We start from the raw sequence: 22,623 nt of genomic DNA, 5'->3' as shown, positions 1-22,623 counted from the left end.
AGTTCATGGAAATTGTCCTCAGGCCACCATTTAACATTTACAGATTGGTCATAGTGGGACAGGAGATAAATGCTATCTTCAGAGAAAAATGAAGGTGTTTGAAAGAGAAGGCTCAAAGCTCCCTTCCAGCTGGTGAGGCACTGTGGCACAGAGTGACAGGGCAGTGCTCAGGAAAGCCACGTACAACGAGCATCTGTGCCAAGATTCACTGAGCAGTGGGACAAGGAGGGACCATTAGGAGGACATGCTTGCCGTAACATCTCCTTTCTAACCAAGGGCACTTTAATTTAAAAACAATGTTTTTTTCCCCTCTTCTTCATATAATAAAAACGTCCAATTTCTCTAAATATCCACCGAATAAATCCTACTTTACAATATTAAAACTTCCATATTTCACTTTTTAAATAAATATTTGGCCTTATTCTCCTGCCTGGGGCAAGTCTGAAACAGAGCCAGCAATCACTAGCTTAGTGGTTCTCTGCAGGACACCCCTTCTAACACTGAAAGGAGGTACACATTTTCTAAAACTTTACTCTGATAGGAGCTACACTACAGGAAGAAGGAAAAGCCACAAAATGAATATAAGTATAGTGGGAAATCACACACCCATACCCACTCACACACATGCACGCACGCTCACAAATTAGGAAACATAAAACAAACCATTTGCTGATTGGAAGAAAGTGTTGGCAGCAGCAGATGAAACAAATGGAAGCAGAAAGGTAAGGGGAAAAGAAAACACAGTTAATTGAATCCACGCTTATCAGACGCACAGACTAAGCAGACACACTATCCAGAGTGAGTTAGTGCATCTGTTGAATCCTTTCATGTCTTTCGAAGGAAATGTCGGATAACTAAATAAACTGCAAACTCACTAAATTTTTCTTTTATTTAAAGATGGTGGCTTTTGTACTTTTGAATTTTGAACAGGATAAATATATCCAAAATATACTATTAAAATTGAAGATGGACCTTAGGTGCCTATGTGCAATTACATTTCCAAATACAGAATAGTTTGCTTCCATTTAATCCCATTTTTAAAACTTAGGTTGTTTTGGTAATTTTGGCTTTAGGGAAACCATTTTCAAAAAGTCTGCCTTTTTGGGGGATGCCTGGGTGGCTCAGTGGTTGAGCCTCTGACTTTGGCTCAGAGTGTGATCCCAGAGTCTCGGGATCAAATCCCACATTGGGCTCCCCTCACAGAGAGCCTGCTTTTCCCCCCTCTGCCTGTGTCTCTCTCATGAATAAACAAATAAAATCTTAACAAAAAAAAATTCTGCCTTTTTAAGGTCAAGAGGAGCAAGGAATCTTTGGACAGAGCAACTGTACTTCTAGGAATCGGTCCTAAAGAGATATTAGTATATCTGCAAAATAATTCATTATAGCATTGTTCATAATACACCTGAAGGATCAGAAATATGCTAAGTGTCAGGTCAACTGACAAGCAGCTGGCTAAATCACAGAACAACCACATAGGGGAAAACTATCTAGCTATTAAAAAGACCAGATATATTGCCATTTGTGTAAAAAAAAGAGAGGAAAAGACAGCTAATTTGGTTTGTATATACATGTTTTTAAACCTTTAGAAAGATTGTTTTAAAAGGTCCCAATAAGAATGATCACCTGTTTCAGGGTTTGGGAACTGAGCAGATGAGACATAGTGTTTGGAGGGAGATTTTCTACTGTATATATTTTTAATATTTTTTATTTAGACCATATGAATGTATTGCCTCTTTGAAAGGGTGAATGATCTTTTAAAATAGTAAGCCAAGAAAAAAATAAAAAAGGGAATATTACCTGACTCTCCTGGGCTCTTTCATCCTCCTCTGCCTGAGTATCAGTATTACCTTATATTTAAAAAAAAAAAAAAAAATGGAGATTCACAAAACTTGTCATCTTTTTTTCCTGGGTTACTGCAACAAAGGGGCCAGTGTTAGGCTCGTATTTTCACGCGAAATTCCCAAATGTGTCTCTTTGGGAACAGTTAATGGGTTCCCGTCCCACATCTGGAGCCCTGAGGATCGGGCACAGACACCGGCCCTCCCACTTTGTGTTCTCCCTTGGGGATGGCCCACAGCTGTGGACGATGCCCATCACATACAGCTGGAACTTACAGTAGGAAAGCAAGCTACCATTTGCTCACAAAGGGGCCACCTCTGCTTCCCTTGGCGGCAGTGCATACACTTTCAGAACTGGAGTGGCTACTGGGAGGGCAGCTGTCACATCCTCTGCTGCTGCCAACGCTCCAGAAGGGGGATAGCCGGCACGCCCCTGTGCGCAGAGCCTGGGTCAGGACTAGCCCTATCTGATTTAGTGGTGAGAGAGCCCAAGGCAGATGGGCTGGGTCAGGTGCAGCATAACAGCTGCCTTCCAAGGACATCTCACCAGAAACAGCTTCTCTGCAGGAAGGGGCAGTACTGGAAAGAAGCACCATGTGGCCATCACTTTACCTGAGGAGCTGCCGAGCTGCCTTCTGTTTTCTTTGAGTTGAAGTTCCAAGTTCTTCACCTGGAGTTCAAGCTTTGCCTTATCAGACTCTAGAGACTGAACGATCGAGTGCAAGGACTTGGCGGAGGCGCTCTCTCCCCGGAGCACTGTGACCTGAAAGGCAGCGGGTTAGCTTAGGCTTGCAGTTGGAACAAAAAGAGATGGCAGGAACTGTCACCGCACATGGTACTCTACCTCATTTCTCAGTTTTTCCAGCTCTGCATCCTTTTCGGTGAGTAAGGCACTAGTAATACTGATGGATTTCTGCAAGGAAGCTTTTTCTTCATCTGCGTCCTTTATTAACTTGGATTCTCTAAAAGACCAAAGAGTTAAAAATTCCAGAAATCAACCAAGAGAGTGGTCAGGGTTCAACTGCCCTAGGACAAACACGCAATTAACTTAAGTTAATGTAAAGAAAAAAAGTATCACAGGGAAGTTTAAAAGGGGGCTAAGGCTGTTATGCTTACAAAATTTTACTTGAAATTTTACTCACTGTGAGGGAGAACAAGTTTACCTATGCAAAGACATGCCAGAATCTGCATATCATTGTATCCATTTGAATTTAAAGAAACAAGTTAATAACCTTGGAAGACGGAGAATTAACAAAACAAGACTATTACCCCCAAAGAATTCTTTTAAAATCTAACCCCCCCAAATGAATTGTTACTTCTTGAATAAATTATTACCAAGCAATAACAACAATTAAAATACACACATGCAAAGCGATTATACACAGATGTCATGCAGAGCAGTTTTATGCTGGAGGTATCCATTGGTTCTCACTAATTTCAGTAACTTTTAGCATCTTCCAAGAATGTGTTTTTGAGATCTCATGGGCCAAAACAGTAGCAAAGGTTATTACTGCTATTTATACTGAAGGATTATGACCTTTCTCCTCCAGAGGATCTGAAAAGGACATTATGTTGCTCATGGAGATTCAAGGTAATTACATAAAGGCTGGAACAGAAATGTTAAAGTGGATTTCCAGGTGTAGAAGGAAAGCATGGACATGGGGGGAGTCTGGTGGGAGACTTCAGAACGCTTGGTTTGCGTTCTCGGCTTGACTCAGCATTTGGTTGTCAGCAGAGGGAGTAGGACCAGGCCTTAATGAGAGGGAAACATTTACTCCTGGGTCAAGGGATGAGAAAAAGGAAGGGGAAGATGAAGGGAAGACAGGGAGGGAGGGCAAGACACAATAGACACAAACCCAAAGGGCAGGCTACTGTGTGTTTATATTTATATGTGTATGTATTCAAATTTTTGTTGTAAAAATTACATGCATTCAAAAGTGCCAAAGTCACGAAAGACAAGGAAAGACTGAGGACCTGTCACAGACCAGAGGAGACTGGGGAAACATGACCACTGAATTGAAATGTGGCTTCGTAGGCTGAATTCCAGAAGAGGAAAAAAGACATTAATGGGAAAACTGGGACAATCTGAATAACATCTACAGTCTAGCTAAGCATACTGAGTCAATGGTGCTTTCTCAATGTTGACAAATGTACCAAGGAATGTACAATGTGTGTTTCAGGGGACACAGGGTGAAGGGTATTTGGGGACTCTCTGTACTGCCTCTGCAACTCTTCTGTGAATATAAAATTTTAAAATAGAAAGGCTTAAAAAAGTGCATGCAGTGTGAAACAAGAGGGAAAAAGCCCTTGTGTCACAAAAATATTTTGGGGGAAATATGACCGGACAAAAAAAAAAAAGTCTTAGCTAGCCCTCAGGCCATTCAACCTATACAGCACTGCATTTACTGTAGATGACCATCAAAACTTCAACAAGAAGTCAAATCGCTCCCAGTTCTAGAAGAAGGAACTGCATGAATGCGCATGGTTCAGTCTGTTTTAGAACTGACAGGAAGAACTGGAAACAGGCCCAGGTTAGAAATGGCAGAATGTATGTTTGGTTAGTGAGACCCAAGATATCCGGCACGCGAATTACAGAATTCTCATGATTTATGGTCAATTGAAATTTTACACAAAGATGAAAATTTCAGTGTTGTATTTATCTCGTTGTGTGGCTTACACTTACACTCCAGAATGATAAGTAGTAAGAAAAGAATCTGAGACTTACAGAAATTTCTTGAATTCAACACCCAAGCATGATATGAACACTGGAGAAGGGGGTAGGTATTGATGGTGTTAAATCACTAAGTGAGTAGCACCTTGCTAGGAAATAGGATCTTGTTTAAGTTAAAACAAAGCATATTAATGGAAGGAATGTACAGGCACTTCTTCCACCTGGAAAGTAAATATCTGATGTTATCCAAAGTTATCCAAAAAATCCAGGGCTCCTGAAGTTTCAATTAAATTTATTTGGTAGTTTATTCTATTGCAAAATCTATTTCAAGAGCTTCACTGGTTATATATCCAACTCAAATTTGCAAAATGCAGTTTTAATGTTCTTACTGGAAAATACCAGGACTTGGGGGTTATTGAACAAAGTTAACTACCAAAAAAACAAAACAAAACAAAACAAAACAAAAACCAAAAAACAAACAAACAAAAAAAGCAAAGTTAACTACCAGAACTCTAGGTAGGCAAAATCCCATGGGGTCTTTGTGTTAGAGAAGGATAAAGACACCACCAGCTGGCAGAAGGAAAAAGGTATGGGGAACCGCTGCCTGCTTATCACATACACACAACTCCTAAGGGAGGCTGCTTTCTAAGAAGATGGCAAGCAGAAAGTTTCTTGTACAAGTTATCAAAAGACACATGGTTAAGAAAGTGATCTGCTTCATGATTTATATATCAAATGACAGGACAAATAGCCTTTGGCAGCTCATCTTTGTGGCAGATCTTCACTGCTGGCTTCTTAGGCTATTTCTAAGCCCTAATCCTACTGTGCAAACCAAGAGGGACTAATTTAAATCATTTATGCCAACATTACTGACATCTGAGTCACAAACCACACTGACTGGGGGAGGACCTCTGTTACTTTTAAGCCATGCTGGCGAGACTGACTCGGAGTTACTGAAAGTATCAAGAAGGGAAGAGAAACATGAGAAAACAGCTACGGGGGCCAGAAATCTTTCCCCCAAGGGGAACATATTACCCAGATTCTTTCCTTACTACTTACTTAAGAAATAAATTCTAGTAATGAAGCAAATACCTTAAAGTGTTACTGGGCAAGCTTTAAAAATGCAAGATAACAAGAACCAAATATTAGAAACATGAAAAGAAATGCAGGTACAGTTAAGGAGAGCTAAATTTGCGCTGAAGTTCTTTGTCGTATGTAGGTATCAAAACAGCGTGTGTGTGTGTGTGTGTGTGTGTGTTTGTGTGTGTGTGTGTGTACTGCTGAGAATATTTTACAAAACAAAAGCAAGACAGAGGGACAAAGGCAGCCAAAAAATATATACAACAATTTGTTTTACTAAAAATATATGAAATTTATTTATTATAACGTGGATAGACTTTCTTTAGTCTTACCATTAAAGACACACAGATAGAGCAAAGGAAGCAGGAGTAGGGAAGGGAAAAGAGAGGGTGAAATGAGCATTGGTAAGTAGCGCAAGCTCGAGACAGTCAGACAGTCAGCAACCCACAGTGAGCTTCATGAGCCGAAGCAGTATGGGACCTCTTCAGATTTGGTATCTTAGATGGTTATCGCCCACCAGTTTCCATTCCTGACATTTATCCTGCATTTACACTAACAGAATTAATTCTGACTCCAAAGAGTCTACGTCAGAGATTGGAGCTCTCAAGTCCCTATGTGGACATCACAAAGCCTAGAGAATGGAGGGGAGCCAAACAAGTTCCCACACCTGCTGTAGGCTTAGTGGACGGAGGGTCACACCTCCCCACTCCTGGCAGAGCCATTCAAGGGTGGCTCTGCTCTGTCAGCTACCCTGGAGTCTGTTTTGAAAAGAGGTCTGCCTAACTTGGGAATTAGTTTCCGAAATAATGATTACATTTTTCATTAGGAGAAAAACCTTTACTATATGTCACTTGCAATTCAATGTTCAGATACAAGAAAAGCAATGGCAAATACAGGACAATGTTACTCCCAAATAGTAAGTAGTTTATGCTGACAGGTCAGGGCTAAGTTCTGCATTTCAATATAATGACCATTTGAATGACACATTAGATACTGTCTTGACTATGTAGGTTCAATGATCACTTCTAAATCAAACTCTTGACAAAGATCTCAGTTCTTGCATGAACAACTATGTTGCATATACTTTTATGATTTAAGTACTTTCCAGACTTTTAAATTAAGGGAATATCAAATTCTTTTTAGTACTCCATGCTAAATTTACTTAACTATTACAAGACACAGACCTACATATGAATCTGCTATCAAACTGACTTTTAGAGAGCATTTAAGGGCCCAATTATTAGCTAAAAAATATTTGCATTCAGATTTAGACATCATTTTCCGTGAGGATTAATTTGACAAAAGAGCAGTGCTAAATAAGAGAGGCTAGGTCTTTAAAATTTTCACTTTCAGAAAAAAATAACCATCTTTAAAATCTGCATTCATTGATAAAAAGGGTAATTTTCAGGAGACAGTCTCCTAAATTCATCCAGGACTTAAAATGGGAGCAAAGCTGGTAAGAAGCGGCTTTAACAAGCACTCAAACTTGTTCTATCTCCCTAAGCCATGAAAAAAAAATCCCATGCCTGGTTCACATTTTCAAAGGCATGTAATCTAAAGTCACATAGTAAAGACTAATGAAGCACAGAAGTTGTATTCTAAAAAACAATAATAAAAGTAACAATAAATAAATAAATGTACAGTGAGAAAAAAATCTGCATCTTATGCCTGCCTCTGAGTTCTTGGCTAAGCTGCCTAACATTTTGGGCTTCAGTTTCATCATTTGTAAATGCAAGCCCCACCATTTATTTCACTGGGCTGTTTTGAGATTGTGTTTGTGAATTACGAATACCAAGGGATAATGCCAGTACTTGCTTACTTAAACCAGCCCATTTTCATATGCTCTCTTGCTAAAATGTCACAGGAATAAGCCCTATTAATTTTTTCACACACCCTTGATAATTGCATGGGGAGGCTCTCTTTAAAGAAACAGAGCCTTATCTGTGTGAAATCAAATATTCCGAGCCCCACCCAGGCAGAGCTGGGGCTGACAGTATACAGGTGCTGGGGGAAGGCATGCATGGCAGAGCAGTCCCCACAGCTCATGGTCACCTGAAGAACACTTAGCTGTCTTGGGGTGGGGATGCTGGGGGAACATGTGTGTATTCTGGTGCAAAATTTTACAGAAGAATGACTCTAAGTATTTGATAATTTAAAAAAGAAAGGAGGAAAGGCACCCCTGGACTGAGGCCTAGCGTCTCTTAGGATGTAGCCTCTGGATCCCGTATCTCTGTGGGCTGAATAAAGCCCTCAGCAACTAAGCAACCGCCCTGCTGGCAGGAGGAAACACTGCCAGAGTAAAATACATGTGTCAGTGGTCAGTGAGAAACTTCCTCCTTCCTGACAAGAAATAATAAAACACTCTGCAAGAGCATGGACAAATTCTTGATTAAGCTATTCTTAAAGAGTTATTTTTAGAATAACTCTTGGCTTTGCTTTCATTAAAAAAAAAAAAAAAAGTATGTGCCCGTTGTGATGCCCATCTACTCAGAACCACACAGGCAAGAGTTCTCAGTAAGAGTATACACCACATCTGCTTGGCATGCAGCATAAAGCACAGAACTTCTCTAGACACAAACTGCAAGTTCTTTTAAAAGAGCACACAGGGCAGCCCCGGTGGCGCAGCGGTTTAGTGCCGCCTGCAGCCCGGGGCTTGATCCTGGGGACCCTGGATCGAGTCCCACATTAGGCTCCCTGCATGGAGCCTGCTTCTCCCTCTGCCTGTGCCTCTGCCCCTCTCTCTGTGTCTCTATAAATAGATAAATAAAATTTTTAAAAATAAAAAATAAAAGAGCACACAAAGACTGTCAGGATACAGAAGCATCAGGCTTCTAAACAGTTATTTCTCTGGGTCAGTTTATCATTACTCAAAAGTTCTGGAAGGTTTCCATTCAAATATCATTTGATTATCATGAAAGAACAAATAATAAAGCTCTTCTTTAGAAAAACAGAAATATTCAAATTGATGCTAACACATAATGATAGAAAAGTTAAGCTTTTTGTATAACGCAATCAGTATTTATGTGCAGACCAATTACTGTATGTAAAACTAAAGATGTTTTAGTTCCTGAAAATGAGGAGGTAACAGCAGTATAATGAGATGATCTGATCTTAGAACACTTCTGAATAAATGCAACTAAATGAGGCTTTAAAAGTAACCTATTCTTTGTCTTGGTAACTAATACTATAACTTTTGCAAATACATTTTTATCATTTATCAATGATGAGAACCAAACTATCACAATCTAATTTTCTGAATATAAGCAGCTGGCATGTTTTCTACAAGTCACTGTACACATTACATTCTGATATTTTCCTAATTACATACACACACACACAACAATAAACACAAAAAAGAAAGCCTACCTCTTTTTCATTTCTAACAACTGATTATTGAGCACAGATCTCTCTTCTTCTAGCTGGAAAAAAACACACACAAAAAAGTTCAGTTCATTACAAAAGTCCACAGAGAGGTCTATTTCTCATCTCACATGCCACATTTCCACGCTCCAGGACAGCTAAAACAATAGGTCTTCCTCACTAGCAATGAAAAAAGAGCAGTGGTTACTACATTATGCACAGTTGTTAATTTACAAACGTTTATGACCCGAATGACTCCCCTTCCTAAGTACATGCCGTATCTTCAACATTTGATAAATGTTTCATTCATTTCTTAAATGAGCGAAAGCTTCACTGATAACATTCTGGCTCCTTCACTGAAATCACAGAGATCAAGTGTTACTAACTCATGGGAGGCTAGGAACAGGCTGTTTATCCTGCATTGGCCTCATTTCATGCCTTCCATGTTCCAGGCATTGGTTTCTCACCTACAAAACAAGGAGATTAGAAGAGAATTTCTAGTGGCCATTTAGTCCTAAAATCCTATTTTCTATGAAGGATAAAAAACAAAGGATTCAGTTAGTTAATCCTGTGAGAGAAGACTTACCCCTATCCTCCAGGTCTGACCACGCAATGTTTATGATCTAAAATACCAACTTTATATTGAAATTGAAATAAAACTGAGGGGTGAAAATACTCCTTTGTGGGGTTTTCCCCCCAAAATCAAAGGATAATCCAAAGACTGGAATGGTTTCCAACAGCCCAGAATTGAAGTTATTAGCTCACTGTATATAGCTATGGTCTGATTTCTGATTTTGTATCTCTTATGTTATGTATATGCTTTGATATGAGGTCTTCACAGCAAAGTTCTTAAATATACATAAACATGTTTTGAACATAAAATTACGTTTATCACAAAATCTATCAAGGTTAAACACTCAGTTTTTCCAATGTAAATTCTGCTTTACTAGTCCATTAAAGATGTATGCTTTTGCTGTATGAAAATTCATTAAAAATATTTAGGGGATCCCTAGGTGGCTCAGCGGTTTAGCGCCTGCCTTCGACCCAGGGCGTGATCCTGGAGTCCCGGGATCAAGTCCCGCATCAGACTCCCTACATGGAGCCTGCCTCTCTCTCTCTCTGTGTCTCTCTCATGAATAATAAATACAATCTTTAAAAAAAAATTTAGAAATTTTTAAAGAGTGAAAGAAAGGAAAAAGGGTGGGAGACAAACTTTAAAAACTAAAATAAGAGGGAGAACATCTGGAGAGTGGGATGTGGAGATGAGAGGGGCTTTCTTTTTTTTTCCTTTACATCCTTTTATACAGTTTATATTTTTTAACCAAGGAAGTTGTTTTATAATTAAAAGTAGGTACTGAGACGTACCTACAATTAAGATAAATGGATAAAGACAATTTACAACAGAGAAAATACAAATTATTAATCAACATGTGAAAAATAACTCAACACACTAAAGAACACGTATGCAGAGATTCTCCCTCTTTCTTGGAGGGTGCATTGTGCCTGAATTTCCACGGAACAGAAGTTTGGAGTACTTATGGTATAGTTGTCTTTACAGGAGACAATGTTTCTTCCTTCTCTTGCTCAAGGACCAAATCCAGGTTGACAAGTTCATTTGGTAGTTCTATTTCTTGATTCTGATTCCTCGTTCTTTCCTTATCTTTTGTGACCTTGACATTTTTGAGGGACACAAGCCAACACAACGTCAATTTGGATTCACCTGATGTTTCCATTTGAGAGGAGTCAGACCATGCACTTTTTGGCCGGAACGCCACAGAACAAATCCTGTGTCCTTCTCAATAGGGATCAAGAAGCAAACAATGTTGTCTTCCAGTGAGGGTAACTTTGATCTCTTGGTTGAGGAAGCATCTTCCATGTTTCTTCACCATAAAGGTATTACTTTTTTCTTTGTAATTAATAAGTATTTTGTGAAGAGATACTTTGAAAATGTGTAAGCATCCTTCTCCTCAGCAAAATTTCAATCCATTTCTTTTAGCACCAATTGATGATTCTTCCCTAAATAAAGACTACCCATGGTTACCCAATAGTGATTTTCTAATTCCATCATTTCACCTATTTACTAGTTGTCATTTCCCCCTAAGAAAGGGCCTTTGTTTTTCCTCCATTTTTTGTGTTTCTATGATAGATCATGGTTTCTTATGTTACTGAATAGACTATACTCCCATTACTATCAATATTTCTTTTGATGTTCAAATTATCTGAGATTTGGTCAGTGGAAGCCCCTTCAACAAAATTATGATGTGCTTTTGACTAATCTCTAGTATTCTTTAAGCACTTCCTTGCTTTCTGGTATATAGGATATTCCAGGATCATCTTGTACTCTCTCTGTCCCAATCTTGGAATCAACCATTTATCTAAGAATCTTTGAAGTGAAGAAGTACAGTTAAAATCAAAATCTAAGGACGCCTGGGTGGCTCAGTGGTTGAACATCTGTCTGCCTTTGGCTCAGGTTGTGATCCTGGAGTCCTGGGATCGAGTCCTGCATCAGACTTGCTACAGGGAGCGTGCTTCCCCCTCTGCCTGAGGCTCTGCCTCTATCTGTGTCTCTCATGAATGAATAAAGTAAAAATCTTTAAAAAACAAAATCTAGGTGCTAAGTGTACTCACTGAGATTGGAGTATTGTTTCTAAACCCTGTCAGTGGGCTTGATTTAAAACTGGTATTCAGGGCAGCCCCGGTGGCGCAGCGGTTTGGCGCCGCCTGCAGCCCAGGGCGTGATCCTGAAGACCCTGGATCGAGTCCCATGTCAGGCTCTCTGCATGGAGCCTGCTTCTCCCTCTGCCTGTGCCTCTGCCTCTCTCTGTGTCTCTATGAATGAATGAATGAATGAATGAATGAATGAAATTAAAAGAAACTTAGTCACAGTCAGGTGATTAACCACTAAGGTGTTAATAAAGTCTTCTTAAAAAAATAAAACTGGTCTTCAAAAGATACTGTTAAGAGTATAAAGACAAGCCACAGACGGAGAGAAAACACTTGCAAAATACAATGTAATAAAGGACTTGTATCCGGAACTTAAGAACACTCACAACTCAATAATATGCAAACAACCAAATTTAAAAATGGGCAAAAGAGGGACAGCTGGGTGGCATAGGCAATTGAGAATCTGTCTGACTCTTGGTTTCAGCTTAAGTCATGATCTCAGGGTTCTGGGATACAGCCCCGTTGTCAGGCTCCACACTCAGTGTGGAGCCTGCTTGGAACTCTCTCTCTCCCACTTCCTCTGCCCCTTCCCACCTAGAATAAATAATTTTTTTTTTAATGGGCCAAAAGATCTGAACAGATGCTTGACCAAAGAAGAGATATAAAAGTCCAATAAGCACATGAAAAGATGCTCAACATCATTAGTCAACAGGGAAATGTAAATTAGAACACTTGAGATACTTGGGACGCCTTGGTGGCTCAGTGGTTGAGTGTCTGCCTTCAGCTCAGGGCATGATCCCAAGGTCCTGAGATTGAGTTCCGCATCAGGCTCCCCACAGGGAGCCCGCTTCTCCCTCTATGTCTCTGCCTTTGTCATGAATAAATAAAATCTTAAAAAAACAAAAACACTTGAGATGCTTGTGTCACAATTTAGTTTTAATCTACTGTGGTCAGAAAATATACTTCACCTGATTTCAATCCTTTGAGACTATTCTATGGTCTATCTTGGACAATGTTCCATGTGCACCTGAGAAGAATGCATATTCTGTTCCTGTTGGGTGGAGTGCTCTAGATGACTGTTAGGTCTAGCTGATTCATAGTGTCCAAGTCTTTGTTTCCTGTTGATCTTCTCTCTAGTTGTTCTATTAGTGAAATAGGGTATTGAAGTCTCGAACTATTACTGTGGAATTGTCTATTTCTTCCTTTAATTCTAACAATTTTTGCTTTGCATATTTTGGGGCTCTATTATTTGGTGCATATATGTTTATAATTGTTACATTTTCTTAAATGTTTTAACATTATGAAATGTCTGTCTCTAGTAACAATTTTTGTCTTAAAAGCCTATTTGGTCTGATATTAGCATAGTCACTCCAACTTGCTTTTGGTTACTATTGGCAGGGAATATCTATTCCATTCCTTTTACTTTGAACCCATTTGTGTCTTTGAATCTAAGCTGTGTCTCTAACAAATAGCATGTAGTTAGATCATCATTTAAAAATATTCATTCTGCCAACCTCTACCAACACTCTCTTAATCAGTGTTAATTCACGTATATTAACGTTATCATGGGTAAAAATTTTTTGAATAAATTTTATTTATTTTTTTTTAAAGATTTTTTATTTATTCATGAGAGAGACAGAGAGGGGGGCAGACACACAAGCAGAGGGAGAAGCAAGCTCCATGCAGGGATCCCAATCCCAATGTGGGACTTGATCGGGTCTCCAGGATAACGCCCCGGGCTAAAGGCAGTACTAAACCGCTGAGCCACCGGAGCTGCCCAAATTTTATGTTTTAGAGAGTTTTAAGTTCACAGCAAAAGTAAACAGAAAGTATAGATATTTCCCAGACACTCCCTGTCCCCACACATGCACAACTTCCCACACTATTAACATCCCACACCACAGTAGTAACATTTGTTACAAAATCTAAACCTATACTTACGCATCATTATCAAAGTTCACAGTTTACATTAGGTTCCCTCTTGATGGTGTACATTCTGTGAGTTTTGATGAATGTATAAAGACATGTATCCACCATTGCAGTATGACCAAAATAGTGTCACTGCACTAAAAATCCTTGGTAGTCTACCTATTCATCATTCCTTTCCCCCTTTACCCCTCCCACAACCACTATCTTTTTGTCTCCATATTTCTCCCTTTTCCAGAATGTCTTATCTTTGGAACCATACAGTATGTAGCCTTTTCAAATCAGCTTCTTTCACTTAGTAATATGTATTTAATGTTCCTATGTTCCTCCTCACAGCTTCATGGTGTGATAGGCTGAGTAACATTCCATCATCTGGATGACCACAGTTTATTTATTCACTCACCTACTGAGGGACATCTTGGTTGTTTCCAAGTTTTGGCAACTGTGAATAAATCTGCCATAAATACCTATGCACAAGCTTTTGTGTGGATTTAAGTTTTTAGTGAATTTGGGTAGATACCAAGGAGCACAACTCCTGGATCTTATTGTAAGAGTATGTTTACTTTATTAGAAACTGCTGAACTGTCTCCCAAAGCAAGCTGTACCATTTTGCACTGCCACTAGCAATGAATGAGAGTTACTGTTCCTCCACAATTTCACCAGTATTTGTAATGCCAAAGGTTTGAGAGTTTGGCCATCCTTATAGTTGTATCATATTATCTCATTGTTAATTCACAATTCCTGGGACACCTGGGTGACTCAGCGGTTGAGCACCTGCCTTTGGCCCAGGGTGTGATCCTAGAGTCCCAGGATCGAGTCCCACATCAGATTCCCTGCATGGAGCCTGCTTCTCCTTCTGCCTGTGTCTCTGCCTCTCTCTCTGTGCCTCCCATGAATAAATAAAATCTTAAAAAAAAAATAATTCACAATTCCCTAATGACATGATGTTCAGCAACTTTGCATATGCTAATTTCCATCTACATGTCTTCTTTGGTGAGGTGTCTATTTAGGACTTTTGTACATTTTGTAATTGGGTTATTCATTTTCTTATTGTTAAGCTTTAAGAGTTCTTTGTATATTTTGAGGAATAGTCCTTCATCAGATGTATTCTTTATAAATACTTTTTCAAAGTCTGTGGCTTGTCTTCTCATTCTCTTTTCACATTGTCTTTCATAGAGCAAAAGTTTTTAACTTTAATACAGTTCAGCTTATTGATTCTTTTTTGTGGACCAAGCTTTTGGTGGTCTTGTACCTAAAAGTTACCACTGTGCTCATGGTCATTTAGGTTTTCCCTGACTTTTTTTTTTTTTTAAGATTTTATTTATTTATTTACTTATTTATTCATGAAAGACACACACAGAGAGAGAGAGAGAGAGAGAGAGAGAGAGAGGCAGAGACACAGGCAGAGGGAGAAGCAGGCTCCAGGCAGGGAGCCTGATGTGGGACTCGATCCCAGGATTCCAGGATCACGCCCTGGGCCAAAGGCAGGTGCTACACCGCTGAGCCACCCAGGGATCCCTGCCCTGACTTTATTTCCTAAGAGTTTTATAGTTGCACATTTTACATTTAGGTCTATGATCCATTTATACCTAATTTTCACAAAAGATGTAACATTTGTGTCTTGATTTGCTTTTTTACATGTGGATGTCCATTAGTTACAGCACCATCTCTTGAAAAAATAATCTTTGCTCCATTGTATTGTCTTTCCTCTTTTGTCAAAGATTGGTTGCTTATATTTATAGGAGTTGATTTCTGAGCCCTCCGTTCCATTGCTCCATTTGTCTATTATTTTCTCAATTCCACACTGTTTTGATTACCATTGCTTTATTCTAAGTCTTGAAGTCAGGTAGTGTCAATCCTTCAACTTTGTTGCTCTTCTTCAATATCGAGTTGGTTCTTTGGGGGTGTTTCACCTCTTCATATAAACTACAGAATCAGTTTCTCAATATCTATAAAATAATTTGCCGGGAATTTTGATTGGGATTGTGTAAAATTTATAGATCATGTTCGGAAGAGCCAACATCTTGACAATATTGAGTCTTTCTATCCATGTACATGGCATATCTCTCCATTTATTTAGTTCTTCCTTGATTTTGCTCATCACAGTTCTTTAAGTTTTTTCCTCAAATGCTGTACATATTTTGTTTTTTACCTAAGTATTTCTTTGGGGGGGGGGGGTGTTTATGTAAATAGTATGTTTTCAATTTCAAATTCCACTTGTTCACTGCTGATATATAAAAATGTGATTTGACTTCTGTATGTTAAACCTAGTATCCTGAAAATCTGTTGTAACCACAAAATAGATAAATAAATAGATATGATGGTTGTCAAGAATGTTGTTGATTGTGTGGCCATAGGGCGAGGGACTGGGACAGTGAGGCCAATACACGTGAAGTGGTTCTTTATATAGTGCATATATGTGTCAACTTAGTCTCTGAATTTTATTCTTTGTTGTTTTCTTCCACTTTCTTTCCACTCTGTTACCTCAATTTGTTAGTCATATTCTCTCTGTATATTTGTTTATGTTTCTCTTTTTCCTTTTTTTTTTTTTTACTTTGCAAATGTTTTAAACTCAGTTACTAAAATTAACATCATCAATAAATGGGATAAAGCAACATCACACGCCTCTTGGAAGGATACATCAATTATATACCTGCTAAAAATGCATAACTATTATGATTAAACTCACACAAACCCCAAATTAAGTATTTTATACATCGTCTTGTTCTTTAATTAAAAAAAAAGTCATAAGAGACAAAGAAAGGCAGAAACATTTCAGATAAAGAAAACAAGAGAGACTGGAGTCAGTGAATGAAATGCATGATCCTGGGTTGGATCCTGAACCAAATGGGGATGAGGAGAGAACTATAAAGGACATTTATTGGGACAATGGCCTACATAGGAATATGGTTTGTATATTAGATAATAGTGTTAAAACTTCCTGATTTTGGTAACTGCACTGTGGTTAGGTAAAAACAAGACCTTACAAGTATATAAGTATTCTATGTTCTATTTTTTTTTTTTTTTTTTATGATAGGCACACAGTGAGAGAGAGAGGCAGAGACATAGGCAGAGGGAGAGGGAGAAGCAGGCTCCATGCACCGGGAGCCCGACGTGGGATTTGATCCCGGGTCTCCAGGATCGCGCCCTGGGCCAAAGGCAGGCGCCAAACCGCTGCGCCACCCAGGGATCCCATTCTATGTTCTATTTTTATGATTTTTGCAAAGTTTGAAATCACTTCCAAATAAAGGTTAAACATGATTCTATTCTGTATCTGTAACTCCCTGAGCTATTAGCTGAGTTGTCTATTTACTTGCATTTAGTGCTCACACCAGTACTAGCCCTTTTGCCACAATTTCTCTTTAGCTAAGTCCTGAATTTTGATTTATGGCCAGATTTTATCAGCAAGCAGCTTACTTTCCAGAAGAACTCACAGATGCTACTGCTTCTAAGTTCTTCAATGATTATTTTTCCAGATGATTTTTGAAAACATCTGTCTTATCTGTGTAGTAACTGCCAGGATATGACACTTCTGATTACATTTTCTGTGCTTTAGAACTTTGGGAACAGTGTTGGCACAGTTTTCTGCCATTAAATGTGGCTGCAGTGGATTGGTTTTTATTTTTTTACTTTTTTATAAGGAATATGCTTTTTCTGCCTGGGCACCTCAAGAATTCTCTTATATTCCTGAATTTCATTAATAACCACTGTATTTTTTGGTGTCCATTGCTTTGAATCAATATCCTCCCCCTCCACCACCACGACTGCCTCCGCCACCACCCACTCTGGGTTCCCTAACTGAGCTTCCATACAACCTACTATGTCCTTCCTAAATGCAGACTCGGTTCCTCACTTAGGGGAAATTTCCTTATTGTATCTCCTAACATTTCTGTCACATTTGTTGAATTCCTTACTTCAGGGATGCTAATTATACTCATTAAGATTCTCTCTGTCCTCCAAGGCTATTATCTTTCCTCTAATTCTTCAATATCTTTGTTTCCCTCTTTATTATGACTAGCTCTAGACTTTCCTTTAGATATTTAGAAATGTTCATTTGACTCCTTTCTGTTTCTTATTTATTTAGGAGTCTTGACATGGTGCTGTTTTGGTCTTCCCTTATTTCCTTAACTCTTCACTTTTTCTGTTCCACTTGTGTCATTTATCATCCTTTGAGCACTTGCTTCATTTAAGTCACTGAAGTTTTTATATAACACAAAGCAATATTCCACTTTGGGTATTGCTTTCTCATGGCCTGAATTCCTCATCTTTCTTTGGATTCCTATGTTCCATTTTTTTTTTTCTTCCTTTGGAACAAGAGGCATTCAAGTGTTCATCTTACTATGGGCAGCTCTACCTAGACCTTATGTTTGTTCACATGTGATATATTCATTTTCCCTGATATCCATCCTAGTTTATCTGAGACCTTTAATCTTCATCTCCAAGGTACCACTGGAAAACTGAGCACCATAGTCTACACATTTCTGTAGCTGGAGGGCCGAGGACAAGGCTGGAGGGAACGCTTTTAAGGAGATGTACAGAATCTGTTGGAGGTCTTTTTCATGGATTTTTCTTTTCATGCCCCCTCTGGAACAAAGGTAATTCTATTCCTGCAAGAATATGTCCTCAGGCTTCAGTCTCAGGCAGATACTATGAAACTGTCTTTTTCAACATCTAGTCTCACCTCCTCTGCTGCCTTCCCTTCACAGAGAAGGGAATGCAGCCTCATTTATGGCTGGAGGTGGTTACACGACACTATTACAGAGATAGGAATTTTCCTCTCCAAATTAAAAGACAAACCCATATAAAGAGAAGGCCTTCCTGCCTTTCCCCACTTCATACCTCCTCTACTTCCTCCTGGAAAGTTTCACAATGACTGGAGGTAAAAGAGCCCTGGTGACCAAGAGAATGACATGTATGTGCTAAGGGTAGCAGCAGAGCAGAAAGAAAGGGCAAGGTTCCCTGAGAACATTCTTGAAGTAGAGGACTCACCTGGACTGCTCACTTGTGAATGTATAGGACTCTCCCCCACCATCCTTTTTACTTAAGCCACTCTGCTGATTAGCTATGGAAAATGACAATCAGCAATTCTTTCTGCTGCTAGTAAAATCCTGAGATGGTCAAAAAGGGCTTCTAGTCTCAAAGATTCTTCTGTGACTTTTCTCCAGGCTATTCATTCACCTCTTCAATCTCATTTTCCCTAAACTGGATTTGGCACAAGGATGGGAGAGTAAAAATTCTCAGGATTTGGGGGCACATGGGTGGCTCAGTTGGTTGAGCATTCAACTTTTGATTTTGGCTTAGGTCATGATCTTGAGGTTGTGAGATCAAGCCCTATGTCGAGCTCTGCGCTGGGTATTGGGCCTACTTGGGATTCTCCCTCTCCTTCTGCCCCTCATCCCTTCTTCTCATGTGTTCTCTCTTTAAAAAAAAAAAATCAGGATTTTCTTTTCTCTTACTACTGGGAACAGCGTCAAGAGTCAAACCAAAATCTTGTTTCTTTTCTTGGTTGTCAATTTTAATATTTACAGCATGAAGCCAATTGGCTTTACTGGATTTTCCTAGAGTCTACCCCCCCCCCCCAAAATAATCAGGAAAGTGTGTTCTCTTCATTAGGTATTGAAGAAGAAAGATTCTGTGATCAGCTTCACTCAGCCCTACTTGTCTGGAAGTCTCCGAGCCCAGATTAAAATTACAATGGCTAATGTACACTGTTTTCCAAAATAAAATATGACAAGTTAAAAACAAGTGTTGCCTTGGGGCACCTGGCAGGTTCAGTTGGTAGAGCATGCAACTCTTGATCTTGGGGTCATGTGTTAGAGCCCCATGCTGGGCAGTAGAGTTTACTTAAAAAATAGTTTTCCCTTTCTAAACATTCCTATCTGTGAATCTAGGCTTATTTAACATTTGCAGGGCAGCCGGGGTGGCTCAGGGGTTTAGCGCTGCCTTCAGCCCAGGGTGTGATCCTGGAGACCCAGGACTGATTCCCACGTCGGGCTCCCTGCATGGAGCCTGCTTCTCCTTCTGCCTGTGTCTGTGCCTCTGTGTGTGTGTATGTGTGTGTGTGTGTGTCTCATGAATAAATAAATCTTAAAAAATTTGCAGACAATTATTCATAAATTAATCTAGATGGTAGTCCCAATTTTTTGTAGACTGCATTTGCTATAATATAACCTCTGTCAGAAAGAAGTGTTGATAAAGTACAGTTATTGAGATCTAATCCCTGTCCAGTTTTTACAAACAAAAATGTAACCTCATTTTGCAAATAACTGGGAAGGGGGTTAGGGGGAGAAATCAGCACTGTTCCCATGGTGACAGTACAATGTATCTGCAGTCCTTACAAGGGGGAATACGTGTGGGCTTTGGAAATAATCTATCAGACGTTTCAAAAGTAACTACTTAAGGTGACTATTTCTATAGGAAAACTCATATTATGATGATTAGTTTTATAGGAAATAATGCTCTGTATCATTTCCATTAATCTTGAAGCTATATGACCCTTCCTCATTTTGCACTGGATGCTATCCACACAGAGGCACACACTTTGCTCATTTGGTGACCAGGTTTCTGGTAACCACAACTCTGTAACAAAACTGTGACACTGGAAGTAACTGAAATCATGTGAAGAAGTAGAAAGAGTAGTCAAGATTTCTATATCCTGAGGCCCTGGCTAAAAATGAGGTGTGCATTTAATCATTCGCTCATTCATTCAAACCTACGTACCATGCACTGGGATTCCCACCATCTCACAGCCTGTGTGGGGAGAAGCATAAGCAACAGCCACAACACTGCATTCTGAGTGTGACAGGGAGCTGTAGAGACTACTACATGAACACAGAGCAGGAAGCAGGGAGCCCTGAGGCTGGAGGATGGGCCTCTGATGGTGAGGAGACATTTACCATGTGGGGACAGGGGGAGAGGAGATGGCAAAGTGGACATGTGAATGGCAGCTGACCAGGTGTGATGGGAAAAACATGAGCCAACAGCATGGAAGGTGTCAAAGGAGGAAAGTCAAAAATGTAGGTGGCAGTGCCAAATATTCAGAGGATGGAAAGGAAGCCATGCACTTGTGCAATCATAAGGTGAGCTATGACTCAAGCAAGAGTCATTTCAATAGTACACTGGTGGTGGCAAGGAGCAGATTTCAAGGGATCGGGGAGAAAACGGGAGGTGAAATTAAAAGCAGAAAATATGCCTTTTAAAAGTTTGGAAGTAAAGAAGACAGGGCTATAAATGTGAATGAACAGAATGGCAAGATTTAGAACCACTTTTAAGAGGTGTCTAGCAGGGAGTCTACCTGAGTCTCTCTCTACCTCTGCCCCTCTCTCCTCCGCACTCACACACGTGTGTGCTCTCTAAAATAAAAATAAAAAAATAAAGGAACCACTATTTAAGAAAATGATGATTTCACATCCCACAGAAGATCCAAAGTGTCAATCAAGCTTCACAGCTACAGGCAGCGATGCAGACAGACTTTGGGAGGGACCCTTATCAGGGTCTGAATTGAGAAAGGAGCCCTAAAACGCTTGGAGCAGATGCATAAACAAAATGTGATGCACTCAATAAAATGCCATTCAGCCATGAAAAGGAGGCAAGCACTGACACCTGCCAGAACACGGAAGAACCCTGAAAACATGATGCTGAATTAAAGAAGCTGGTCACAAAAGGTCACATGTTTTATGAGTCTGTTTGTTCGTTTATTTATTTATGACACAGAGGAAGAGGCAGAGACATAGGTGAAGGGAGAAGCAGGCTTCCTTCAGGGAGCCTGATGAACGACTCAATCTCAGGACCCCAGGATCATGACCTGAGCCAAAGGCAGACGCTCAACCACTGAGCCATCCAGGTGTCCCTATGAGTCCATTTGTATGAAACATCCAGAACAGGCAAATCCACAGAGACAAAAAATAGATTAGTGGTTTGCCAGGGTGAGGAGAAGGGAGTGATGGCAAGTAACGACTTCAATGGGCATAGGGTCTCCTTTTGGGGTGATGAAAATGTTCTGGAACTAGACAGAGGTGATGACTGCACTGCATGGTGAATGTGCCAAATGCCACCGAATTATATACTATAAAATGGCTAAAACAGTAAAGTTTGTTACATGCATTTACACATACAAAACCTGAAGCAGCATGAAACCAGTCAGGCCATCAGGCAGGAAAGTGAAGTACTGCCAACAGACAATGGCAATTATGTGACAATTTTCATAATTGTCAGTTATCAAGAAGAGGTAAGTTATGCTAACCATGAGGCTGAACAATACGAAATTGCAAAACAAAAGCAATTTCATATGGTTCAATCTAATATATTCCTTTTTCAAAGACAGGGCACTCTGTTGACTGTCTGTAGAGATTTCTGTCACAGTTGATGCTAGATAAATCAAGCCTCTCTCAGTCCCAACTGACCCTGGATTTTGCTCCTCTGTGCCCCTAAAATAAGTACTCCACTTGGGAAAGGCAACTTCCACAATTCCCTTTGGAAAGGAGAATGTCTGATGGGGAGAGCAGACAAAAAAGAATGCAGACACGTGGGTTTTGTTTCTGGCTTTGCCAGCTCTGTTCCAGAGAACTAGGAACAAATAGAGGAGTCCTTCCAACTGTTAGAATACTTCTTCATGGGGGTGCACGATGCCCATTAGTCAATCAAGTCAGACGAGAATTCCTATCAAAAAGCAGAAATGAACACCACTCCTCAACTTTGACCAACCAGTCCTGCTCATGATCACCCCTCCTAATATCAGAATATCCTACATTTTCTTTAATTGATAAAAAGAGAGTATGTTCTATAAAATCACTGTCTCAAGGAGGCAGGGATTCTTTTATTTCAATAAATGACCTCACATCCAATTGACAAACAGGAAATCAAATAGCCCTCATTGTGAAAGAAGTAATCCCAGTGAGATGCTGAAGATGCAAGTGATTTGGGCTTTCTAAGCAAAATAAATATTTGAAGCAGAAAAAAAAAATTGAGAGTGCATTTCTCAATTGCTTGACCCCCACCCGCTACATTCCTAGCTCACAAGTTTTTCTTTTTTTTTCATCTTAACAGTAATAATTATGAAGTAAGTAAAAGTAAGTTTTATTCTCA

The 22,623-nt window shown here is 39.6% G+C and overlaps 1 protein-coding gene across 18 annotated transcripts in view; it reads right to left on the bottom strand.

Moving 5' to 3' along the window:
* CLIP1 (CAP-Gly domain containing linker protein 1) overlaps positions 1 to 22,623 on the bottom strand; it is a 124,192-nt gene that overhangs the window by 2,331 nt on the left and 99,238 nt on the right. For 14 of the 18 annotated variants that reach the window (XR_005379127.1, XM_038574921.1, XM_038574934.1 and 11 more), the window contains 5 exons: positions 8,956 to 9,008; positions 2,683 to 2,800; positions 2,451 to 2,601; positions 1,798 to 1,847; positions 664 to 669 (listed from right to left, as the gene is read on the bottom strand). Coding sequence is in view for 17 of the 18 variants with exons in the window: in XM_038574921.1 (XP_038430849.1) it covers positions 664 to 669; positions 1,798 to 1,847; positions 2,451 to 2,601; positions 2,683 to 2,800; positions 8,956 to 9,008 (378 nt within the window). In the remaining variant the exon portion in view is untranslated. The remainder of the gene's footprint in view (positions 1 to 663; positions 670 to 1,797; positions 1,848 to 2,450; positions 2,602 to 2,682; positions 2,801 to 8,955; positions 9,009 to 22,623) is intronic. The other 4 variants (XM_038574927.1, XM_038574935.1, XM_038574936.1 and 1 more) reach the window with 1 other exon arrangement.

This window comes from Canis lupus, chromosome 26 (assembly GCF_011100685.1).
Source record: "Canis lupus familiaris isolate Mischka breed German Shepherd chromosome 26, alternate assembly UU_Cfam_GSD_1.0, whole genome shotgun sequence".
Taxonomy (NCBI): domain Eukaryota; kingdom Metazoa; phylum Chordata; class Mammalia; order Carnivora; family Canidae; genus Canis; species Canis lupus.
Note: the sequence above shows the minus strand (reverse complement) of the source record. Positions and strands in the feature narration are given on the sequence as shown.